General features: G+C 47.3%; 2 protein-coding genes across 4 annotated transcripts; one reads left to right on the top strand and one right to left on the bottom strand.

Annotated features, from left to right (window-relative positions):
• Positions 1–1,681: 1,681 nt before the first annotated feature.
• Positions 1,682–15,375, bottom strand: LOC132591336 (zinc finger and SCAN domain-containing protein 31-like). Of its 2 annotated transcripts, none has more exons than XM_060269602.1 (4): positions 15,258–15,375; positions 7,215–8,193; positions 5,353–5,479; positions 1,682–2,984 (listed from the first exon to the last, which is right to left on the bottom strand). In XM_060269602.1, exons 2-4 carry the CDS (start codon positions 8,007–8,009, stop codon positions 2,095–2,097), a joined length of 1,812 nt encoding a protein of 603 aa, XP_060125585.1. In that variant the 5' UTR covers positions 8,010–8,193; positions 15,258–15,375; the 3' UTR covers positions 1,682–2,094. The 2 variants fall into 2 exon arrangements, with proteins under 2 accessions (XP_060125585.1, XP_060125579.1); XM_060269596.1 differs by lacking the exon at positions 15,258–15,375 and adding an exon at positions 9,543–9,752.
• LOC118081162 (E3 SUMO-protein ligase ZBED1-like) lies at positions 10,385–19,645 on the top strand. 2 transcript variants are annotated; one of them, XM_035107429.2, is made up of 7 exons: positions 10,385–10,473; positions 11,113–11,181; positions 11,589–11,715; positions 12,761–12,853; positions 13,912–14,135; positions 15,338–15,807; positions 18,349–19,645. In XM_035107429.2, the coding sequence occupies exons 2-7, from the start codon at positions 11,173–11,175 to the stop codon at positions 19,643–19,645; spliced, it is 2,220 nt and encodes a 739-aa protein (XP_034963320.2). In that variant the 5' UTR covers positions 10,385–10,473; positions 11,113–11,172. The 2 variants fall into 2 exon arrangements, with proteins under 2 accessions (XP_034963320.2, XP_034963321.2); XM_035107430.2 differs by having other exon boundaries at positions 10,440–11,181.
• The last annotated feature ends 3,545 nt before the right edge of the window (positions 19,646–23,190 follow it).

A 23,190-nucleotide genomic window follows, 5' to 3' on the forward strand; every position in this document is an offset into this window, starting at 1 on the left:
CACTCTGGGCAGCTTCCAACAAACATTAAAATACATCAAGTAGCAATTTGCGATTTTAGCGATTGTATGGTAACTTTTGTGGGCTTGCAAGATCAAAGGCTTCAATTGGCTTGGAGTTACAATTCTACCAAGGGCAACGATTTTCAGCCTGTAACCCGATTTTAAGGGAGCGGCTTTCCACAGGGAGGGCGCCACTACCGAGAAGGCCCTCTGCCTCGTTTTTTAAATTTATTTTTCAAAATTTGAAATTGGCTATCTTGCCTCTTCTTGGTCTCCTCTTTTCCAGGCTAAACTTACCCAGATCTTTCAACCGTTCCTCATAAGGTTTAGATTCCAGACCTTTGATCATCTTGGTTGTCATCCCTCAAGGGTTAAAATAAAATTAGGATAGAGTACTTGTGGATCCCCCCCCCACTTCTTTTTCGTCTTCTCTTCTTTTCCTTATTCTTCCTTCTTTCCTAGTTCTTTTGAATAGTTTGACTTTCATCGTTTTATGCTGAAACCACTTAATAGAAACTGGTATGAAAAAACGAAGATTCAAGTTCATCCTGGAGGTGGCTGGACAGGGGAGGAAGGTTAATTGTGTTGGTTCAGGAATTATTATTATTAATAATAATATTAATTATTTATATCCAGCCCATCTGGCTAGGTTTCACATCTGAACAAAAGATGTTAGGAATCAAGTGGGAAATGCAGCCTATAGAGTGTTTCCAAATGGGGATTTTAGGGTGGGGGGCAGACAGTGGGAGGGTGGATATCGGGATATTCAAATCATAGCTGCCAAGTACCCGGATTTCCCGGGAAACCCCCGTCTTTCCTTACCATTTCCCGGAGGTCTCCCGTTCCAGCTCCTCTCCCGTTAATTTCCCTTATTTTGGTTCCTGTCGGTGGCCATTTTTCTGGTGCCACTTTGCCCATCTATGGGCACCAGAAAATGGCTGGCGCCGGAAGTTGCGTCTACACATGTCCGGAAGTGCGTAGACGCAACTTCCGGTGTCGCTTTGCCCATCTATGGGCACCGAAAATGTCCGGTGGCGACACCGGAAGTTGCATCTACGCACTTCCGGACATGCGTAGACGCGACTTCCGGCGCCAACGCCGACCATTTTCGGTGCCCATAGATGGGCAAAGTGACACCGGAAGTTGCGTCTACGCAACTTCCAGTGTTGCGCGGCTGCCTATCCCAGATTTCTCTGCGGGGTACTTGGCAGCTATGATTCAAATATTGCAGATTTTGTAGCTTGGTGGCAGAACATCTGCCTCACAAGGTCTCGGGTTCAATCCCCATTTAAAAAGACCAGGGAGCAAGAGGAGGGGAAAGACCTTTTTCTGTACGAGATCCAGAAGATTTCCTGACACTAAGCACTGCTGGGCTAGACAGCCGGATAATTTGACCTGGCATAAGGCAGCTTCCAACAGAGAGAGAAATTGTAACAGGACTAAGTGCGGAATTATTCATATTTCTGCTAACAACACTGCTCTGCCCATGCCTTCCCAACCCTCTCAAACGGATATCGTAGAGTTGGGAAGAGGCTCAGAAAACACCCGCCAAAGTCGGAGCGTCTCCCCCGTGTGGGGAAGTTTCAACATTTGGGGATTTTTTTGGTTTAGAGGGAAATGCGAGAAAGAGGCAACGAGACAGAACTTTATAAAATTATGCACAGTCCGTCTTATGGGCTGCTTGTTACATTTATTTTATTTTGAGGAGAGAGAACCTATGCGCGGCACAGAGAAAGAAATGCAAGCCATGGGGAACACTGATAAGGTGCTTCTCGCGCTCCCATAACACCAGACATCCAATGAAGCCGAACGCTGGACAAAAGAAAATTATTTCACATTTAAACTGTGGAACTCACTGCCACAGGAAGCACCAACGGCCACTGATTAAAAAAAAGACAAATTCATTGAGGAGAGGGCTACTGAGTGATGATGATGATGATGATGATGATCATTTTTTTTATTTGTACCCCACCCATCTGTCTGAAGGCAGTAAGTATCCCAAATCCCTTTGAAACATGATTTGCAGACAGCAAAAAGCAAGGAACAAACACTGTTTATATACATTAACTTAGGAGGGAAAAAAAACCCATGAAATTAGACCGTTGAAGGTTCAAGATGGATTCTCTGGTGTCTGATAAGATGCTTGCTCCGGTAGAAGCTCTCTTCGCACTTGGAACATTTGAAGGGTTTCTTCCCAATGTGGCTTCTCTGGTGTCTAAAAAGGGTGGACTTGTCGCAAAAGCGCTTGCTACACTGGGAGCATTCGAAGGGCTTCTCCCCGGTGTGGTTTCTCTGGTGCGTGGTAAGGTGCTGGCTCTGGTTGAAGCTCTTCCCGCACTCGGAGCAGGTAAAGGGTTTCTCGCCCGTGTGGTTCCGCTGGTGCGTGATAAGATGTTGCCTCTGGCTGAAGCTCTTCCCGCACTCGGGACAGGCGTACGGCTTCTCTCCCGTGTGGGTCCTCCGGTGCCTTATCAGGCCGGATTTGTGGCAGAAGTTTTTCCCGCAGTCCGAGCATTTATAGGGCTTCTCCCCCGTGTGGATTCTCTTGTGTGAGATAAGGTTTGTGCTCCGACTGAACCTCTTCCCGCAGTTCAGGCAAACGTAGGGCTTCTCTCCCGTGTGGGTGCGCTGGTGGCTGTTGAGGTCCGAGCGCCTGCGGAATATCTTCCCGCAGACCGAGCAGTCGTGCGGCTTCTCTCCTGTGTGGATTCCACGAAGGTTCGATTCATCTCGGAAAAGCTTCTCGCTCACCGTGCTTCTGATGCGCTTCTTCCTTTTGAGGGTGCCCTGCTGGGCTGACATTTTGCAGGCGTTGTCATCCAGGCAAGGGAGAAATTTGTCCCTCCACATCTCCATTTCATGGCTCCGAAGCTTCTCTGACTTCCCTTGGCTCCCATCTTTTTCCTCCAGCTCCTGACCCACTCCTCTTCCTTGTGGGACCCAGAATAGTTCTCCACCAGTAGCACACTGGTCCCTATCACCTGCTGAAATAACGAAAGGAGATTGTTAGTAATAATGATAATAATAAATTTTATTTATACCCCGCCCTCCCCAGCCAAGGCCAGGCTCAGGGCGGCTAACACTAGATATAAAACAACTGATTAAAATACAACTTAAGAACAAGATTAAATACATTAAAATTAAAATGCAGCCTCATATGGAAGGGAAAGGGGGGGAATGGGGGGCAGGGGGATCAGGTTGGCTCCAGGCCAAATGCCAGGCAGAACAACTCTGTCTTACAGGCCCTGCAGAAAGAAATCAGGTCCCGCAGGGCCCTGGTCTCGGGAGACAGAGTGTTCCACCAGATCGGGGCCAGTGCTGAGAAGGCCCTGGTTCTAGTTGAGGCTAATCTGATTTCCTTCGGGCCCAGGACCTCTAAGGTGTTACTATTTATGGACCTTAAGGTCCTCCGTGGGGCATGCCGGGAGAGACAGTCCCATAAGTATGAGGGTCCTAGGCCGTAACAGACTTTAAAGGTCAAAATCAGCACCTTAAATCTGACCCTGTACTCCACTGAGAGCCAGTGCAGCTGGAAAAGCACTAGGTGAATATATTCCCATGGCAGGGAACCCGTGAGGAGCCTCGTTGCAGCATTCTGCACCCGCTGGAGTTTCTGGGACAGCTTCAAGGGCAGCCCCGCATAGAGCGAATTACAGTAGTCGAGCCTGGAGGTGACCGTCACATAGGTCACTGTTAGGAATGAACTGGAGCAACTAACCCTATTATATCAACCTGCCTCATTGGAGGTTTTTAGAAGGCCATCTGTCCTGGATGCTTTAGCTGAGATTCCTGCATTGCAGGGGTTTGGACCAAATGAACCTTGAAATCCATTTAAGTTGCTACAGTTCTATGATCCCATGAGTCAGGGATGCAACAAGCTAAACTTTAGAGACAACCTCTCATTTGCAAATCATGTTCTAATCACCCTGACTCTGCGGTTAGACCAGGTGTGAAACAGGACGGTGTCTGCATCAGAACGCCCCGCTTAAAATGAAGGAGGGAGGGAAAACGCTTTGTTTTAGCGGCACCTTCCACCTGATGTTATTGAGACACCAGGTGATTGACAGGGGGTGTCCCCGCCCACCTGTTAAAATTTCACCTTCAAGGCTGATCCTGTCAAGGATCAGCTTCGTGGAGCCAAAAAGCCATCTCCAACCCAATGATTCTATAAACTATTAGCAACTGATTCCGCTTTGGTCAAAGAGACAAGGCAGCTTTTCTACTACATTCAGCCCGGACACTGAGATCCAGCACCGAGGGCCTTCTGGCGGTTCCGTCATTGCGAGAAGTGAGGTTACAGGGAACCAGACAGAGGGCTTTCTCGGTAGTGGCACCCGCCCTGTGGAACGCCCTCCCAGCAGATGTCAAGGCAATAAGTAACTATTTTACTTTTAGAAGACAACTGAAGACGGCCCTGTTTAGGGAAGTTTTTAATGTTTAATGCTGTACTGTTTTAATATTCGGTTGGAAGCCGCCCAGAGTGGCTGGGGAAACCCAGCCAGATGGGCGGGGTATAAATAATAAATTATTATTATTATTACATATTTTGGAAAGTCGTAAATTTCAGCTGAGCATTCGCTATCTTGTTGAAAAGCCTGCGACATCTGCAGAGTTCGTTGTATACAGTTTGCTGATTCTTTGTAAATAATAATAATAATAATAATAATAATAATAATAATAATAATGGTAATTTTTCATTACTTACACCACTCTGGGCGGCTCCCAACAGAATATTAAAAACACGATAAATCATCAAACATTAGAATCATAGAATCACAGAACCATAGAGTTGGAAGAGACCACAAGGGCCATCCAGTCCAACCCCCTGCCAAGCAGGAAACACCATCAAAGCATTCGTGACATATTAAAAGCTTCCCTTGCCTTCAGGTGTCTTCTAAAAGTCAGACAGTTGTTTATTTCCTTGACATCTGATGGGAGGGCGTTCCACAGGGCGGGTGCCACTACCGAGAAGGCCCTCTGCCTGGTTCCCTGTAACCTCACTTCTTGCAGGGAGGGAACTGCCAGGAGGCCCTCTGTGCTGGAATACATACTATTCCAGACAGAGGGCCTTCTCAGTAGTGGTGCCTGCCCTGTGGAACGCCCTCCCATCAGATGTCAAGGAAATAAGCAGCTCTCCTATTTTCAATGTAGGAATGGCTAAGTCAATGCAAATAGGAACTGAACAGGAAAAGGACACAATCTGTTGTGGATTTTTGAGGGGTTTCTCTGCTGAGACCTTTCATGGGCGTCACAGAAGGGGCCGAGCGCCCAAGTTGGTGATTCCCTGTGACAGGGCATTATACCTAATTGAAACGACACAGTAATTCATGGGGGGGGGGGTTGAGCCCTTACCCAGCACGCTGGAGACCCCCTCATTTTCCCGCTTGAACTCCCCGTCGAGCTGTCTCTGGGCGGTTTCCGGCAATGCCTCCACATTTGCAGCGAAGGTCACAGCAGCCTCTTGGAACGACCCTGGCACCTGAAATACCCGTCAAGGTTTTAGTCAAGAAACAAAGTGCTCCTGTTTCACAGAACGACAGCAGCGGTGAGGAACGGGATCAGACCAGAGATAAGATCTAAGTCTGAAGGATGGGGGTGGGACCATCGCAGCAATGTCCGGTGATCCATTTCTGGCCTCGTAAGTATATGAGAACCGCCTGCACTCTCAGCATCCGGAACAAACTACAGTTCCCAGGATTCTTTGCGGGGGGAATCAAGGCTATTTACGTGCTTTAGCTGTTGTGTGGATGTCCCCTGGGGCAGCAGAGGACAAGGAAAAGAAGAGAATTACTGTATAAAACAAGTACAAATACCTTCTGGAAATGTAAAGAAAAAGAAAGTACCTTTTACCATATGTGGTGGACGTGTAGGGTAACAATAACTTTCTGGGAGGTGATATATAATGCAATGAAAAAAATGTTTAAAATAATGTTTGTCAAAAAACCAGAAGCTTTTTTTATTAGGAATTATAGGTACTGAGATACCAAAGAACCAGAAAAAGACTTTTTATGTATGTGACAACAGATGCTATTAGCTCAGAGATGGAAGGAGGAAACTACCCCAACCAGAGAAGAATGGCAAACCAAGTTGATGGACTATGCCAAAATGGCAATATTAACTGGGAAGCTCAGAAATCAAGAAGACAAAAACTTTAATAAGGAATTGGAAAAGTTTATAACTTATTTACAAGAGCACTGTACGCAGGTTAAAACATTAGCAGGATTTTAACCACGCTTGTAAAGTAATGCAAAGTATGGATAACTTAGAAGGATTTTAAAAATTGGATAAGTACTGGTATTGATAATCAGTTGTAAATAATACCATCAGGACCCATGGAAGGGATGGGGGAAAGTCAGGAGATTCAGAGTCATCTCGATATTTGGATTTGGAATTATTTTTTGCTGTATGTGTATACTTTTTAAAATCAAATAAAAATTACACACACACACACACACACACCAAAGGTTCAAATCACAAAGCAGCCTATTTTCAGCAGTGATTGGCCTGTATACAGCTGTATACAGCTATTATCCATTTCCCCCATTCTATCTCTTTCTCTCTCCTCCTCCTTGAGTGTGCATATATATATAATATATATAATCATAGTATCATAGAGTTGGAAGAAACCTCAAAGCTCATCTAGTCCAACCCCCTGCAATGCAATATGAGCTAAGGCAATCTCATGGATGGATAAAAAATGTGGATAACGGACTAATATGCAGTTGTAAATATTGATATTAGGACCCATGGAGGGGATGGGGGGGGGAAGTCCTGAGATTCAGAGTAATCTCTTTACATGGATTTTTTAAATATAATTGATTTTAAGTTTATAATTTCTAAAATCAAATGATTTTTTTCTCTAAAAAACAAAACAAAAAGGAAAAGAGGAGAATTAGGATAGCTATCTTCTAATAAAGGTTGTCACATGGAAGATGGAGCGAGCTTGTGTTCTCCTGCTCTGGAAGGTAGGACTCGAACACATGGCTCCAAGTTACAAGAAAGGAGATTCCGGCTAAGCATCCGGAAGAACTGATGGACAACAAAGGGCATGGCCTGAGAAGGGTCCTGAGGGCCAGAGAGAGGCCTGCATTTGGCCCCTGTGCCTGGGGCTCCCCACCCTTGGTCTCCACCCTTTTTAAGGTGTGACACTCAGACATTTGCGCCACAACCGCCTTTTTTGGGGGGGGGGAAATCCCAGGATGCGGTACTCTCACCTGCCCTCCCGCTTTCTCCGCCTCCTGGTGCCTCAGGAGGAATTCCTCTGCCAGGGCCACGGCCTGGACGCAGCTCTCTGAGCCTCGTTCCTTCACCCAGCTCCCCATTTCCGAGGGCAGGACAGCCAGGAACTGCTCCAGGATCACCAGGTCCAGGATCTGCTCCTTGGTGTGCTTCTCTGGCCTCAGCCACTGATGGCAAAGCTCCCTCAGGAGGCCGTAGACCTTGCGAGGGCCCTGGGCGTCATGGTAGCATTGCTTCCTGAAGAGCTGGCGATGGGCCTCTGAGCTGGCAGAGTCCTCCATCTTTATCGCTTGTCCGATATCGCCAGTGGCACCCGCCCTCCCATCAGCTTGCTGGGCTGCTCTGTTTAAAGGAAGGACCCCATCCTGGCTCTGTTCTTGAGTCCCCTGGCTGACGGCCTCTGCCCTCTCACGGTGGGACAGGGTGTTCTTGTCTTCACCCCACGGCACGGCTTCTGGCAGCTGTGGGTCGCCCTCGCCAGTGTGAGGGGTCTGCACTGCCTTCAGGAATTCCTGCCACTGGGCTTCCCAGCGGAGCGACGACAGGCCCTCATCTGGCTCCTGCTTAATGCGCTGCAGCTCTTCCCAGCGTTTGGGGACCCCGATGGCCGCTGGCTGAGAGTCTGGTGAGCTGTCTCCTGCCCCTGTTGCCTCTTTGAGGCCCAGAAGCTCCTCTGGCTCCATCTTCATCTCTGGGTCCCTGCTTTCATCCGGAATGGCCTGCAGCTGGAGAGTCAGGGTAGGGGAGCTGTCCACTTGCTCCACCGCCATCCCGCCTCCCAGGCTTAGCCCGAAGCCTCTTGCCCCCGTCCCGCAACCCCGCTGGAAACCAGAGCTGCTGTCTTGACGCAAAAGGGGGCTCAAAAGGGCTCCTTCAGAGATGCCTCATCTCCGGCCTGCAGAAAGGTCATTCAGAAGCAGGTGGCCTTCCTGGGTGGACGACAAACCACTCACCCTGAAGGGAAAGAGGCAAACAGCCGTGAGAGAACAAAAGAGATTTAAAGACACTCTCAAGGCAATTTTTTTAAAAAAATCTAGTACAGTGGTACCTCGGAAGTCGAACGGGATCTGTTCAGGAAGTACGTTCGACTTCCAAAATGTTTGGAAACCAAGGCGCGGCTTCCAATTGGCTGCAGGAAGCTCCTGCAGACAATCGGAAGCGGTGGAACCCATATTGGACGTTTGGGTTCCAAAGAACGTATGCAAACCGGAACACTCACTTCCGGGTTTGCGGCGTTCGGGAGCCAAAACGTTCGAGTCGCAAGGCGTTCAACTTCCGAGGTACGACTGTATAAGCACTGATAACTGGGAAACACTGGCCTGTGAGCACTCCAGTTGGAGAACAGCCTTTACCAAAGGTGTCATGGGCTTTGAAGACACTCGAACTCAGGGCAAAAGGGAGAAACATACTAAGAGGAAGGCACACTTGGCAAACCCTCACCGTGATCAACTCCCACCCGGAAACCTATGCCCCCGCTGTGGAAGGACGTGTGGATCCAGAATTGGCCTCCACAGCCACTTACGGACTCACTGTTAAAACTCGGTCTGTGAAAGACAATCTTATTCGGCTACGAGGAATCGCCTAAGAAGAAGACAAATGGCCTTGAGGAAGGATGTGCACAGAACTGAGTGATTCTGAGGAATGGCTTTCTCTTTGGGGCACACAAAATGAAAGGCTGGCAACATTTCACTGGAGAGCCAGGGTGGCATAATGGCAATCTGTATCCTCTCCATCAGCAGGTTGCAGGTTTGATCCCTGTAAGGGACAATGGCATATTCTTGCATTGCAAGGGGTGCAGACCCTCCAAGTCTCCCTATTTTCCAGGGACATCCCTGATTTAGAGAATCCGTCCCCGTTTCTGGATTTGATCCCGGAATGGCCCACTCTTTATTAGGACACTCCTATTTTCATTGGAGAAACATTGGAGGGTATGGAGCTATTCGACCCCTGAGCCATCTGAAGGCGATCCTGTATAGGGAAGTATTTTTTTTTAAAAAAATGTTTTAATGTTTTATTATGTTGCTATGTATGTTGGAAGCTGTCCAGAGTAGCTGGGGCAACCCAGTCAGATGTGTGGGGTATAAATAGTAAAATTATCATTATGGAATGATTTTAATAGAAGAAATGTTGGAGGGGATGTGGGATGGGACTAGGTGAGGCTCATGGTCCCTTCCAACTCTAGGATTCTATAATTCTTTTGAACATGCCCCCCTCTCCCAAGAAAGACCCGGCCCCTCCTCTCCCCCCACCAGCAAACCGACTTTTAAATGCACTTTTCACGCACTCTAGCAACAGCCACTGACCTGCCTGCAGCTTCTGGCAAACAGCATTCAAAAGCCGCTTTTGCAGAAACATTTGATGGGGAGGGGGGACGCAAGGCAGGAAGTTGCTCCCACTGTTGACATCCCCCTGTTCCCCCATTTCCTGCCTCTCTAAGAATCCAGCCTTTCAAACCCCCGCCGCCGCTTGGCTCTCTACGGGTTAAAGGGAGCGGCGCGCGCTTCCTAGAGAGGCAGGGGAAAGACGAGCGGCGAGCTTTCCTTCCTGGTTCAATCAGCGAACGGAGGGAGCAGCTGAGGTCAAAGCGGGAGAGGTGTCTATTCAAGGCGATTTGTCTACCTCTCCCACAGGTTGCGCAGCGACTGCAGAGGCATATGATAAGCCTTCCTGATTAGTATCTACATTTATATAAACTACCGGTATATATAGGTTTATATGTATAGTTATACATACGAATGTACATATACGTATGTACACACACACAAAAAATATTTTATATATATCCAAATACATACAATTTTTTTAAAGTATAAATTCCATATATAAAAATATGTACAATTTTAAAATATAAATTCCATTCATTTTACAAGCTCTCCATCCACGATACTCCCCCAACAGAGGGTAGGAAATGCACTGCGACATTTCCTTGCTGGTTGCATGCGCAATGTGGCTTCATATAGCCATTATCCAGCATTCCTTTTTCGGCCGGATTATTTCAAAGCAGATGTGGGGAGGGGGGGGAGACAGAACCTTCGAATCCCTCCTGCTTTATTTAAGGCCCCCCCTCCCTTCTACTCCCACTCCTGCCTATTTCCACTCCCGCTTGCCCCGCACATGGACGACCCTTAGCCGCTGCCGTTGGGAACCCGGAAGTGCCTGGACCCACCAAGCGACTCTTCCCTCCCCCCCATCAACCCCCAAGCCTCCCGAATTGTTGTTGGGGAGGCGCTGAGGGTGAGTCTTAGGAGGGTGAGGTGGGGAGATTGCAGCAGCTCGGGGCGGCCTCCAGGCGGGCAGAAGGGGGGCGAGGAAGGGGTGAAAGGGACCCCCCTTTTAACCCCCCGCCCCAGCCCCCTTCTCACCAGCCCAGCTGGGGAAAATCCTTCCCACCACCATGCAAGCAATTTCCTCCCCCCCTTCTCTTTTTTGAAACCACGTAGTCTCTGGGCAACGCAGTCAGATGGCCATGGTGCAAATAATAACATTATTACTGTCATCAATCAATCAATTCCACAGGAGTAGGTGTGCTCAGCTCCTCCTACTGCTCCAGACCAGGAATGGGAATCTTGTGGTTCCCCCTATATTGCATGGCTTAGGGCAGATCCTGCCTGTGCATTGAAACACCCATGAAATAACACACATTTTCGAAGGGCCCGGCTTCTCTGCAAGGATCCCTGGCTGGGGGAACTGTAGTTTTCCAAGCAGGCACCTTGCAAGGTCCACCGGGCTATGAGCTTCGTGGGCGACTGGGAATTTATTTTGTTTTTAACCTTACCGCTTTGTGGTGGAACTAAGGTGGGGGGAAAGGTGGGAAAGGACAAAGATCTTCCAACCATACTTGTCTCTCTCGCACCCCACAACCCGTCCCCACAGGTTGTGGAAGAAGCTCAGTGACCCCTTCCAGGCGGCCTCCTCTTTGTGAAAAGAGAAGAAATGGCTCAGGTAGGTGAGGGAGGGGCTGCCCTTGGGGAGCCTCAAGTACTCTATTTATGATTTATGCTGTGTTTGGGATGTTCTATTATGTTATTTTTATCTTTATTCTGTATGATGCTTTGGGATTCATTAGAATGAAAAGTTTGGGTTCCTCTTTTGTTATGGGGTCTATCTTTGCTTTTTCTACATCCAAAGCTCCCTTTAAGTAGGCCCCGAGCTTTGGCTCTTGTACAATATTTCCAAAATTTCCAAAATTTTCTTTACTTGCATGGTGGGTGAAGCAGGCAGATTGACACCCATTTCCTTAGGATTATTTGTGAGGAGTGAAGAGTGGCTGGGGAAACTTAGCCAGATGGGCAGGGCATTATTATTATTATTATTATTATTATTATTATTATTATTATTATTATTTTCAGGCTCTGGTGTCCTTTGAGGAGGTGGCCATGCATTTCACGAAGGAGGAGTGGGAACTCCTCAACCCATGGCAGAAGGCTCTGTACAAGGAAATCATGCTGGACAATTATAGGAATGTGACCTCCCTGGGTAAGGACCTCTCTACCCTTTGGTTTGTAAGACACTGAAGAGATGAGATTTCTCACTCTTCATTGCTGGACTCACAATTTATTTTGGTGAATAGCACACCTGCCATGCAAAATGTTACATTAAAAATAGCATTAAATATATAAATACAAACAGGTACAGTCGTACTTTGGAGTTCGAACAGAATCTGTTCCGGAAGTCCTTCCAACTTCCGAAATGTTTGACAACCAAAGTGCGGCTTCTGATTGGCTGCAGGAAGCTCCTGCAGCCAATCGGAAGCCATGGAAGCCACATTGGACGTTCAGCTTCCAAGTTTTTCAATCGTTCGGGAGCCAGAACGTTGGACTCCCAAGCCATTCGGGAGCTGAGGTACGACTGTATAGTGTTGAAATTTCAACAGCAGGGATCATTCAGTATTGTCATTCCGGGTGAATTATGTCCTCTCTGGTCCATCGTCCCTAAAGAGAGCTCAACAGCTCTGGTCTCTCCCCCTAAAAAAAGCTCAACAACTCTGGTACATTTTCCCTAAAAAGATGACAATGGACAATGACAATGGGTAGATCGCAGTCTGCTGAGAGTTGGATGTGTCTGATCTATGCTGTAGAGTTCTCTTCATATCCATACTGCCTTATGTCGAGTCAGACCATTGGTTTATCTCAGGCACCCCCAAACTTGGCCCTCCAGATGTTTTGGGACTACAATTCCCATTATCCCTGACCACTGGTCCTGTTAGCTAGGGATGATGGGAGTTGTAGTCCCAAAACATCTGGCGGGCCGAGTTTGGGGGTGCCTGGTTTATCTAGCTCAGTGTTCAGCCGGGGATTAAACCTGGGACCGTCTGCTCGTGGGGCCAGTGCTCCCACACTGAGCAATGGCCCTTACCCAAAAATCTGAACTGGGCAATAGGCATGTTGGCACCCAAGTACGGGGTGGGGGGGGAGAGAGAGACCTCCTCCTCTTGCCAAGAACAGGTTGTGGGAGACGAAAATGGGGATGTTTCAGAAGGAAATGTGTTTGTAATTAGGCCTGCTTTTCCTTTCTCCCTAAGAAGGAGGAGACCCTCTCATGCCCAGGCCAGACCTCATCCGCTGGCTCGAAGAACTGGTTATACTGCCCTGCATGGAAGGATGCTCAGCAGCAGGTAATTGCGAATGTGCTCCTCCTTGCCTGGGAATTGGAGGTTTCCTGCAGTGTTGTCTGGTGCCCGTTGAGACTGGCAGGGCAGCATGGAGGGGGACCCAGCGGTGAGTGAAGTGAGAGCCAATGATGGGCAGAGCCACTCCCTTGCTGTTTGTAAGGGAGAAGGCAGGCAGGCTGAGGTTCATGGGACATTGACCCTTTCACCCTAATGGACCAGCTGCCATGGTTATCTTGTGGACTTCCGAAAATATTTTGGCAAAACCCCTTGCCCAGAGGCGCTTCTGTAGACCTTGTACTCTTGGGGCAGGAGAACAAATCTTCTTGTTCTCCAGGGAGTAGAAGAAAATGAGCAGCTCTCACAATGACAGGGAGGAAGGAGGAAAGGATAAGTGAAGAACCTGTGGCCCTCCAGTCGTAGCTGGCCAAATGATCAAGGATGATGTGAGCTGGGAATTTAGCAACTTCTGGAGGGACATAGTTCCTCACACCTGAGTTAAGGTCCTCCCTGGACAGGTGATTTTTGAACTGGTTCCCTGATAATACAGTAATGCCTCGGTTTAAGTACGCTTCAGTTTGAGTACCTTCAGTTTAAGTACTCCGCGGACCCGTCTAGAACGGATTAATCCACTTTCCATTACTTTCAATGGGAAAGTTCGCTTCAGTTTAAGTATGCTTCAGTTTAAGTACAGACTTCCGGAACCAATTGTGTGCTTAAAACGAGGTACCACTGTAGTGTGTTTGTTTTTTGTAGACTTCTGCCACCTTCAGCTCTCTTCCTTTCTGGAAGTTTGGTTTGTTCTTGCAGAAAATCACAGAATTTTTGGTTCCACCAATCCCCGACAGTTCCTGCTAACCAATATTCCACCCTTGAATAGCTAAGTTAAAACAACACCTTAGTAAATATCAGCCCGGTTTATTTAATGTATGGCAGGATCTGCCTCCTCACTGAATATTTGCATGGGTGATGTCTTTGCTATCTTCTCCACAGCTGTGAATTTGGTTGGTTCCTTCTCCTTAGAGACTCAGTTCTTCACACGCTTCCTTCCTTTTTGATTCCAGGAAGTAAAGATCCAGAGATTAAAAGTGAAGTAGATTCTGACTGCCCCTTGAGTCCCCTGAAAATCTGCTTTGGAGAGTTGGGGGAAGCCCCGGAACCGATTTGCAAGGTCAAGAGAGAGGAGGAACCTTCCATTATGCAGGCAGAAAACCGTCCACCAACAGAACAGCTTTGTTCGATACAGCCCAAAGTGTCAGCAAAAGGAGCCAAGCATCCCAAGCTGGAAGTAAGTTATAAGTTGATTGAAAAGTGTCATTGATATGATAGGAGGAGCTTTCCTGATAAATTGGCTCTTATTGTACATGAAAGCATCCAGAGAGAGGAGAAACTATTTTAATGTTTGGACTGGGAAGGTTATAGCGCAAACCTTTATTGCACATTGAAGAATTCACATAGAGAAGCCGCTTGAAGAGATGTGTGGAGACTTTCTGATCCTTTAAGCTTCATTCACTTTTGTGTTGTTTGTATTTTCACGTTCATATCAAATGTAGGAGCCTCTATAATTGACTATATTATGGTGTCATACAACCTTTTGAATAGACCTCTTGAGTGCAAAGTGGAGGAGCGGGTCGATAGCGACCGCTTACCGCTCTGTCTCCTCCTCGATGCAAGAAAGGATCTATTTTGCACTGACAAACTTGAATTCCCCAGGACCACCAATATGAAGTTGAGGTTCTCACGCATCAGGTGGTCCGATGAACTGGACGAGGAAGTATCTTGAAGGTTACGCCCAGATATATTCCTTACTAGGAGAGACAACCTCTTAAACTCCTCATGCCCTGAAACTAGAATAAACTTGTTTCAGGATCTGATTTCACTTTTTCAACCCTATTTGACCCCCCAAAAAAGGCAACGCGGCATCTGTTATACTTCAACAAATCTAAATCCTGGTTTGATCAGGAATGCCTTGCTATGAAGTGCTTTCTGTTTGGAAAAGACAGGAATTATAGATCTGCGAATCTACCCTTACTCCCTGCAGAGTGGTTTGAAGCTAAATGAAATTATAAAGCTAAAGCTTTGGTTGTATTTTCTTTTTCTATAAAATGAATAGAAATTATTATTATAAAAAACTTAGTTGGTCTATAACAGTGGTGTCCAAACTTTTTTCAAAGAAGGCCAGATTTGATGAAGCGAAGGGGGCCGTTGAGCTTTTCTTAGGATTTTGCCCCAGGAAATAAACTGCCACAGGGGCTAGATTAAACCGACCGGTGGGCCGAATTAGGCCCCTGAAACGACTTTGGACATGCCTGGTCTATAAGGTGTTTCTGGACATTTATTATTATTATTATTATTATTATTATTATTATTATTATTATTACGACTGCATCAGACCAACACGGCTACGTACCTGAATTTGCAGTGTGATCAGCTTGAGAAGGGACAGTCTGGTACGATAATTCGTTCTTTCCTCTCTAAATTGTTTTTCAGACCTGTAGCAGAGGATCTTCCTGCAACAGCACGAAGGCGAACAGCGTGGAAGCCCTGCTGCGAGATCCCTTTCCTGAGCGCAGTTTGGCTGAGCAGTGCCGTATTAAAGATCTCGGTCCCGACTGCCCTGACCTGTGCATTGTGCAAACCGTGCTGGAGAAAGGCAAGCCGGTCACCCGGAGGTTTAGCAGGGCCTGGTACGACCGGAAGGAGTGGCTTTGCGGGAGCGCCTCGAAAAACGCGTTTCTGTGCTTTCCCTGCTTGCTGTTTGGCGGCGCCGTCACCTGGGCACGGACTGGAGTGGCAGACATGAAACAGATCTCCATAAAGACAAAGGTTCACGAGGAATCTGCAAAGCACAGGGAAAACTGCCTTAAGCTGGCTGGGTTGGGCAGAGACAATGGCACTGAGCCAAAGGACATTGGCTGCGACGCTCACACCAGGAAGCATAGCCAGGAAGTGGAGAACAGGTATGTACTTTCAAAAATAATCAATTGCATAAATACACTCTTGAGATGCTTGTTAGCCTTCAAGTTGCTTCATAGTAAAAAACAACCACCACGCACCCACCTAGCTCTGGCGTTCGAGTGTCTTCTCTTTCCCTCCAAGTGTGTCTCCCCCCCCGCCCCTTTGTTACTCTCCCCATTTCCCCCTCCAGTCCCACTCCTTTTCATTCATACCGCCAGTCTGTACGTTACAGAATTCTGGGCATTCCATATCCTCCAACGTTTCTCCGATGAAAATAGGGACATCCAATTCCATCATATTTTTACTATTTATACCCCCCACATCTTACTGGGTTGCCCCAGACACTCTGGGCAGCTTCCAATATACAGTCGTACCTCGGAAGCCAAACAGAATCCGTTCCAGAAGTCTGTTCGACTTCCAAAACGTTCGGAAACCAAGACGCGGCTTCTGATTGGTTGCAGGAAGCTCCTGCAGCCAACTGGAAGTCTCGCCGGACGTCCGGGTTGCAAAAGAACGTCTGCATACCGGAACACTCACTTCCGGGTTTGCAGCATTCGGGAACCAAAGGTGCGACTGTATAATAAAACATTAGACATTTTTTTAAAAAAAACTTCCCTATACAGGATTGCCTTCGGATTGTTCGAGGGTCGGATAGCACCATACCCTCCAACATTTCTCCAATGAAAATAGAGACACCCTAAAGAAAAGCGGGACATTCCAGGATAAAATCAGAAACTGGGACGGCTTCTTTAAATCAGGGACATCCCGGGAAAATAGGGACACTTGGAGGGTCTGCTATTCACCACCTCTTTTGTAAATATCAGCAAGCAAATTGTAAATAGTCATTAGTCAGAAGAGTGGAAGCTTTGTGTAGCCTGAATTATAGACCGCCCAGTGCAGTCCCTTCTCTGGGGATTTTTTTAATTCATGGGGTGGGGGGAATATTAATAATAATAAAAAACCAAAATAGTGCCACACTTTTAAAACTAAAATACAAAACGCAGCACAAGTGTAAGCAGCTAAAGGCGTACAAATAAACAAATAAATGTAAGTGTAACAGTGTGAGGGTGACTTCTACTATAAATGTAGGCTTGCAGCTGCTAAAACAGACAAGGTCCGGCCAGCCAATTAAATCTAATAAATTGTGGCAGTGGCATATTGCAGTGCAGCAAAACTCAGGCATTTGAAAGTCAACATACCTCAGGCAAAACATTAAAAAGTAAAAAAATACTAAAGAAAAATATAAAATAAGCCACGGAGCTTTCTCTGGTGAGGCAGTCATCTTACAAACTAGAAGCATGTTCAACTGTCCCACTCCCTAGCCTAGAACTCTTCTCAATTCTCCTCTCGCCCCCCCTGATTTCTCACACAACAAATTAACATATTAAGAAATTAATATATTAACGTTAATATATTGACACCAGTGTATTTACATTAATCTTTCGCTGGGGCCCAATTAGTGTCAGCCCCTTCTGTCAAGAGCTTGGGGGTAACCTTGGATGCCTCCCTTTCCATGGAGGCACAGGTTGCAACCACAGCCAAGGTGGCATTTTTCCATCTCCGCCGCATTAAGCAGTTGGTCCCCTATCTCTCTCAACCTGATCTAGCCACAGTGATCCATGCGATGGTCACCTCTAGGCTTGATTATTGTAACTCGCTCTATGCGGGGCTGCCCTTGAAACTGACCCAGAAACTCCAGCGGGTGCAGAATGCCGCGCGGCGAGGCTCCTTACGGGGTCCCGGGTGCGGGATCATATTCATCCAGTGCTTTACCAACTGCACTGGCTCCCGGTGGAGTACAGGATCAGGTTCAAGGTGCTGGTTTTGACCTTTAAAGCCTTATGCGGCTTAGGACCCTCGTACCTACGGGACCGCCTCTCCCGGTATGACCCACAGAGGACATTACGGTCCACAAATAATAACATATTGGAGATCCCGAGTCACAAGGTGGCTAGGCTGGCCTCGACCAGGACCAGGGCCTTCTCAGTACTGGCCCCGACCTGGTGGAACGCTCTGTCTCATGAGACTAGGGCCCTGCGGGATTTGTCATCTTTTCATAGGGCCTGCAAAACAGCTGTTCCGTTTGGCCTTCGGACTGACGCAGTCTGACCCCACGGTTACCCTCCCCTAAGGTTTTATTTATAATGGTTTTATCTTATTCGTAGATTTTTAATTTTAAAATTGAATTTTAACATTGTATTATTCTGTTGTTTTAACTGAATTGTTTCTTTTATATTTGTGTTGATATTATTTGTTGTTAGCCGCCCTGAGCCCGGTCCCGACTGGGAAGGGCGGGGTATAAATAAAAATTATTATTATTATTATTATTATTATTATTATTAATATATTAACATCAATATATCAGTATATTAACATCAATATATCAGTATTCATATGTTGATACTGGTATTAATATGTTGTCCTGAAATCTGCAAAGGTGTAGCTGAAGCATGCTATCATCGAGTACATTTTCGTAAAAATTAAATGCACTGGCTTTAGAGTTTTATTTTTGTTCAAAATGTCCCCTCTCTCTTTGTTTCCAGCCCGCCTCATCCCCGTGCTCTGGAATGTCCCGAATACCACCATTTGGTAGACAAGAGAAAAACAAAGAGCCCTTTCTGGGTGCATTTTGGATTGCCTGCCAACGAGAGTGGCCGTCTGGTGTCCGACGGTGTCGCGATTTGCAAAATATGTTCGCACTCGGTATCCGCAAAAGGCGGAAACACCTCCAACCTCGGCAAACACCTCCAGCTCAAACACCCTCTGAAATTTAGGGAGCTGCCTTCTTCGTCCAGAGACGTTTCCGTTCCTTCCTGTAAAAATGCTGCTGGGCCGGCGGCTGCGACGACATCAGCGAGTGCTGTAGTAACTGTTGCGGAAAGTCCTCGGGAACAGCAAAACACTGCGTCGGATTCTCAGCCGCTCAATCCTAAGAGCTCGAGATCCTGTACTCAGGCAATCACAGAGTATCTGGCTACGTGCCTGGAGCCTTACAACACAGTGGACCACCCCAAATTTATCCAGATGGTAAACGCTCTGAAACCGAAATATCCGTTGCCCGGTAGAAAATACTTCGCCACCGCAGGAGTTCCAAAGCTGTACAAGGACACGGTGGTAAAAATGAAGAGAGAACTGTGCCGGCTAACTAAGACTGAACTGGCCATCACAACTGATTGCTGGACGTCTGTTGTTGGCGCTCCGTTTGTGGCCGTGACGGTACATTTCATTTCGGACGAGTGGAAGTTGACCGACGCTTGCTTGGCCTGTAGACATTTTTTGAAGGAGCCCAGTGCAGCCGTTCTTTGCGAAATGCTGAGAGACACCTTATCGGAGTGGGGCATCGACGTGAAGAACGTATTTTGCAGCACGACAGTTAACAGCGCCAATATTCTCAAAGCGGCCCGGCAGCTGGGCTTAGAGCACATTTCTTGCTTTGCTCACAATATAAACGGCGGGGTGAACCGAGCTCTAAACCTGACGCAGCTGAGAAGGGCAGTCGGAAGGCTGAAAAGGCTACAAAGCAGTATTTGCCGTAGCTGGAAAATGAGGCGGGACCTCACCAGAGCTCAGGAGATCCTCGAGATGGACAAGGTGGGCTTGCCAAGCGCTTGTCCCACAAGGTGGTGGAGTCTGCTCAAACTGTGCCGAAGGTTTCTCGAAAACCAGCTCCCGCTGTGCAAGGTACTTATGGTTTATCCGTCTAAAAGACATTTGATGTTGGAAGGGGACGACGTCTCGGCTGTCCAAGACTTTGTGTCTGCAGCTGCCGTGTTAGAGGACCTCACCACGACTCTAAGCGGAAGCAGTTACGTCACGGCATCATCTGTCCTGCCTCTTTAGAGGCAAATTAAGAAAAGCCTCCAGCCCGAGGAGGGAGACAGTGTGCTGTTGAAGGACATGAAATGTGAAATTTTGGGTGCGCTGTCGGAAAAGTACGATAGCGCGCCCACCGCAACCACTTTAGGCCTGGCCTCATTGTGTGACCCGAGGTTTCGCCTGCGTTTCTTGGAGGCTCCCGAGGCTGTCAGGCAGGAGGCTGTAAAGAAGATGACGGACTTGCAAGAAAGCCTGCGGGCTGCTTCTACGGGGCCCAATACTTGCCCTGCTCCACCCAAAAAAAGGACGTTGGCAAAAATCTTTGGTTTAGAGGCAGAAGAAGAGGGCCTGGCACTGGCGGACGATGCACCGAAAGCAGAAAAAGAGCTAAAGGAATATATGGCTATGCCGAGAGTGAGCTTCGATGAATGCCCTCTGATGTGGTGGAAGGCAAATGAGGCTTCCTTTCCGATGTTGAAGGTGCTTGCAAAGAGGTTTTTGGCTATCCCAGGAACAAGTGTGCCATCCGAAAGCGTGTTCAGCACGGCTGGCAATGTCCTTCAAAGACAAAGGGCATCTCTTTTGCCAGAGAATGCAGAAATGCAAATTTTCCTTGCAAAAAATATAAATTTCATTCAATAATATTATTCTGCTCTGTAAAATGTCCATTCTTTCTGGTTTATAAAAGAAATGCAAATTTCCCTTGCAAAAAAATGTATATTTTGTTTATTTTATTTTATTTTTTCTGTGAAATTTTATCCATTCTTTCTGGATTGGCCTGGTTTATAAAAGAAATGTAAAGAAAAATATAAATTTTGTCTGACCATCCTTTGTTCTGTAAAAAATTATCCATTCCATTCTTTCAATTTTGCGCTAGTTTAGAAAAGTAAATTAACAATCAAGTAACTGGTGTTGTAGAATGTATGCACATTCAACTAAGACTCAATAGTGAATTATATTTGAATATCTAAAAGTGTGACACTGAATTGGCTTTGTAATTAAAGTTTTAGAGAACATTCTCTCACCTTACAGTCATATGACAGTCCACACACTCCAAACATTAATTTAGTTTTCCACCTGTGTGAATTTTTTAAAAACAACTTAGATATATACAAAATATACAAAAGAACAATAAACACAATATGAAGGGCGAGGTGCAAAACAGAAACCAGCTCACAGATTCTGAAAACAATGCGTACTTGTTGTTCATTAACATTCCTTCTTTTTAATTTTCATCACAGATGATGCTAAATAGTATTGGGGGGGGGGGATTAACCTAGGATACCCCATCCATAGAAGGCCATGTATATTTCACAGAATCATAGAATTGGAAGGGGCTCTCTGGGTCATCTAGTCCAACCCTTGCAATGCTGGACACTCAACACATAGTTCCTCATCCAACTTGAAACCATACCAGACCCAGGTTAGCTTTGCAAATGTGCTAGTAGTTTTATTGCTGCGCCACTAAGAGGGGATAACCAGCTTCTTTAGAAGCTGTATGTGGAACAAAGCAGAACAACATTACATAAAATGAATCTCTTGAGCATGGATTGCAAAGGGCACACATTTGTTAACTTCTCCATTAGTGTGAGGCCCCAGATTTGGCATCGGATGTCTTCTGATCTCCCACAATGGTTAGAATCATAGAATCATAAGAGTTGGAAGAGACCACAAGGGCCATCCAGTCCAACCCCCTGCCAAGCAGGAAACACCATCAAAGCATTCTTGACATATGCCTGTCAAGCCTCTGCTTAAAGACCTCCAAAGAAGGAGACTCCACCACACTCCTTGGCAGCAAATTCCACTGCTGAACAGCTCTTACTGTCAGGATGTTCTTCCTAATGTTTAGGTGGAATCTTCTTTCTTGTAGTTTAAATCCATTGCTCCGTTTCCGCTTCTCTGGTTAGATGGGCAGCTGCCACGGTTCCCCACCCCCAAGATCTTTGTATACACCGCCCACCCCCATTAAAAAATGGGGGGGGGTGCCATTTGCGGGTCACTGAAAATGTTTGGGAAACCATCAGAATACACATTTCCAAAAAAACAGTTACCTTTATACAAGTCCGCCACGTGTGGAAGTAAGTGCCTATCTACCTCTGTGAATTCTCTGGTGGCGAGTTAGGCTAGAACTGAGGTAGAAGCCCTTTTCACACTCCAGACACTGATAAGGTTTCTCCCCGGTATGAATTCTCTGATGGGAAATAAGGTGTGGCCTGTGTCGGAAGCTCTTCCCACATTCAGTGCATTGATACGGTTTCTCTCCTGTGTGAATTCTTCCATGAGAAGTGAGGTTCCTCTTCCGAGTAAAGCTCTTCCCACACTCTGAGCACTGATACGGTTTCTCTCCCGTGTGAGTTCTCTGATGAGAAGTAAGGCGAGAACCGTGATGGAAGCTCTTCCCACATTCCAAACATTTATATGTGTCACAGATGGGGTGTTGGCTACTCCCGAGTAAGCACTCCACACATCCTCTGGATTTTCATAGTTTTATTGTGCATGCTATATACAGTGGTGAGATGTCTCAAATCATGTCTGCTCTGCATGGGGCAGAAGCCCACAATGGCGTCTTGTGGGCTCTGACCCCCCTTTTAAGACTCCAAACGCCCCTCCTCCTTGCTCTATGGGTCCTCCGTGGTCCCAAACCAGGCTCCTGAGGTGCCGTTCCCTCTCCTCCCTCCTTTCCAGCCCCTGCTGAAGCTAGCTCCTCCCCTGCTTCCCTGCTACCAACCTGGAGCTGAGCCACCAGGACTCTGCAGAGCCCTGGACCCGTCTTAACCCTTCCTGTTCCTGATTTGAACTCCCAGACTTGCTGCTGCTCTCCCATCTGACGGAAGTAAGCAGAGTGGGCTGCTCTCTGCAAGCCCTCTCTCTTACATCCACCCCCCCTCCAGGCTCCCCCCCCCTTTCTGAGGCCTGGTTTGCCTGGTCTGATGTCTGTAAAGAGGGCTGGAAGCCTGACAGGTCTTCCTCCTCTGTAGTGTGTGTAAAATCCTGTTCCCAGTCGGTGCTGGGTGGCTGGTCCGTGTAGTTCCTTCCATTGTCATCCTCCTCCTCCCTCTGGAAAATTGCTTCCGATTCCCGGAGGGCTCCTTGGGTCTGCGTCTCCCCTGCTCCCCACCTGGGATCGCCCTCCCCCTCTGTGTTCCCTGTGCTACTGACGTGTGGTGGTTTGGGTCTGTGGGAGAAAGGAGCGTGCAGTTCCAGTGTGCGGTCCTCCCCTTGCATGGTGTGCGTGGTTGCCTCCGCGTTTTGGGAAGCAGGAGTGCCCTGCCTGGCCATCAGACATTTTAACCCCCCCTCCCCCCACCGGGAGCCCGGGCTCGCTGTGGCACTGTAGACCTCCTCCTCTTCCTTTCTTTCTGGAACCTCTTGGCTGCCTTCTCCCTCCACCCTTCTGTCTAGTGTCTTTTGTGTGATTTCCTCCCCCTTCCTCCTGTCAGCGTCTTGTGTTGGATGTGTGTCACGTCCTCTGAACCTTGGGCTTTCCCTAAAGTGTGAGAGCAAAGACCTGTGACCCACGGGATGGACCTTTCTCGCTGTAGGTACTTCCCCCCTGAAGGTGACAGGGT

The sequence above is a fragment of the Zootoca vivipara genome, chromosome 2 (genome assembly GCF_963506605.1).
Source record: "Zootoca vivipara chromosome 2, rZooViv1.1, whole genome shotgun sequence".
Classification (NCBI taxonomy): domain Eukaryota; kingdom Metazoa; phylum Chordata; class Lepidosauria; order Squamata; family Lacertidae; genus Zootoca; species Zootoca vivipara.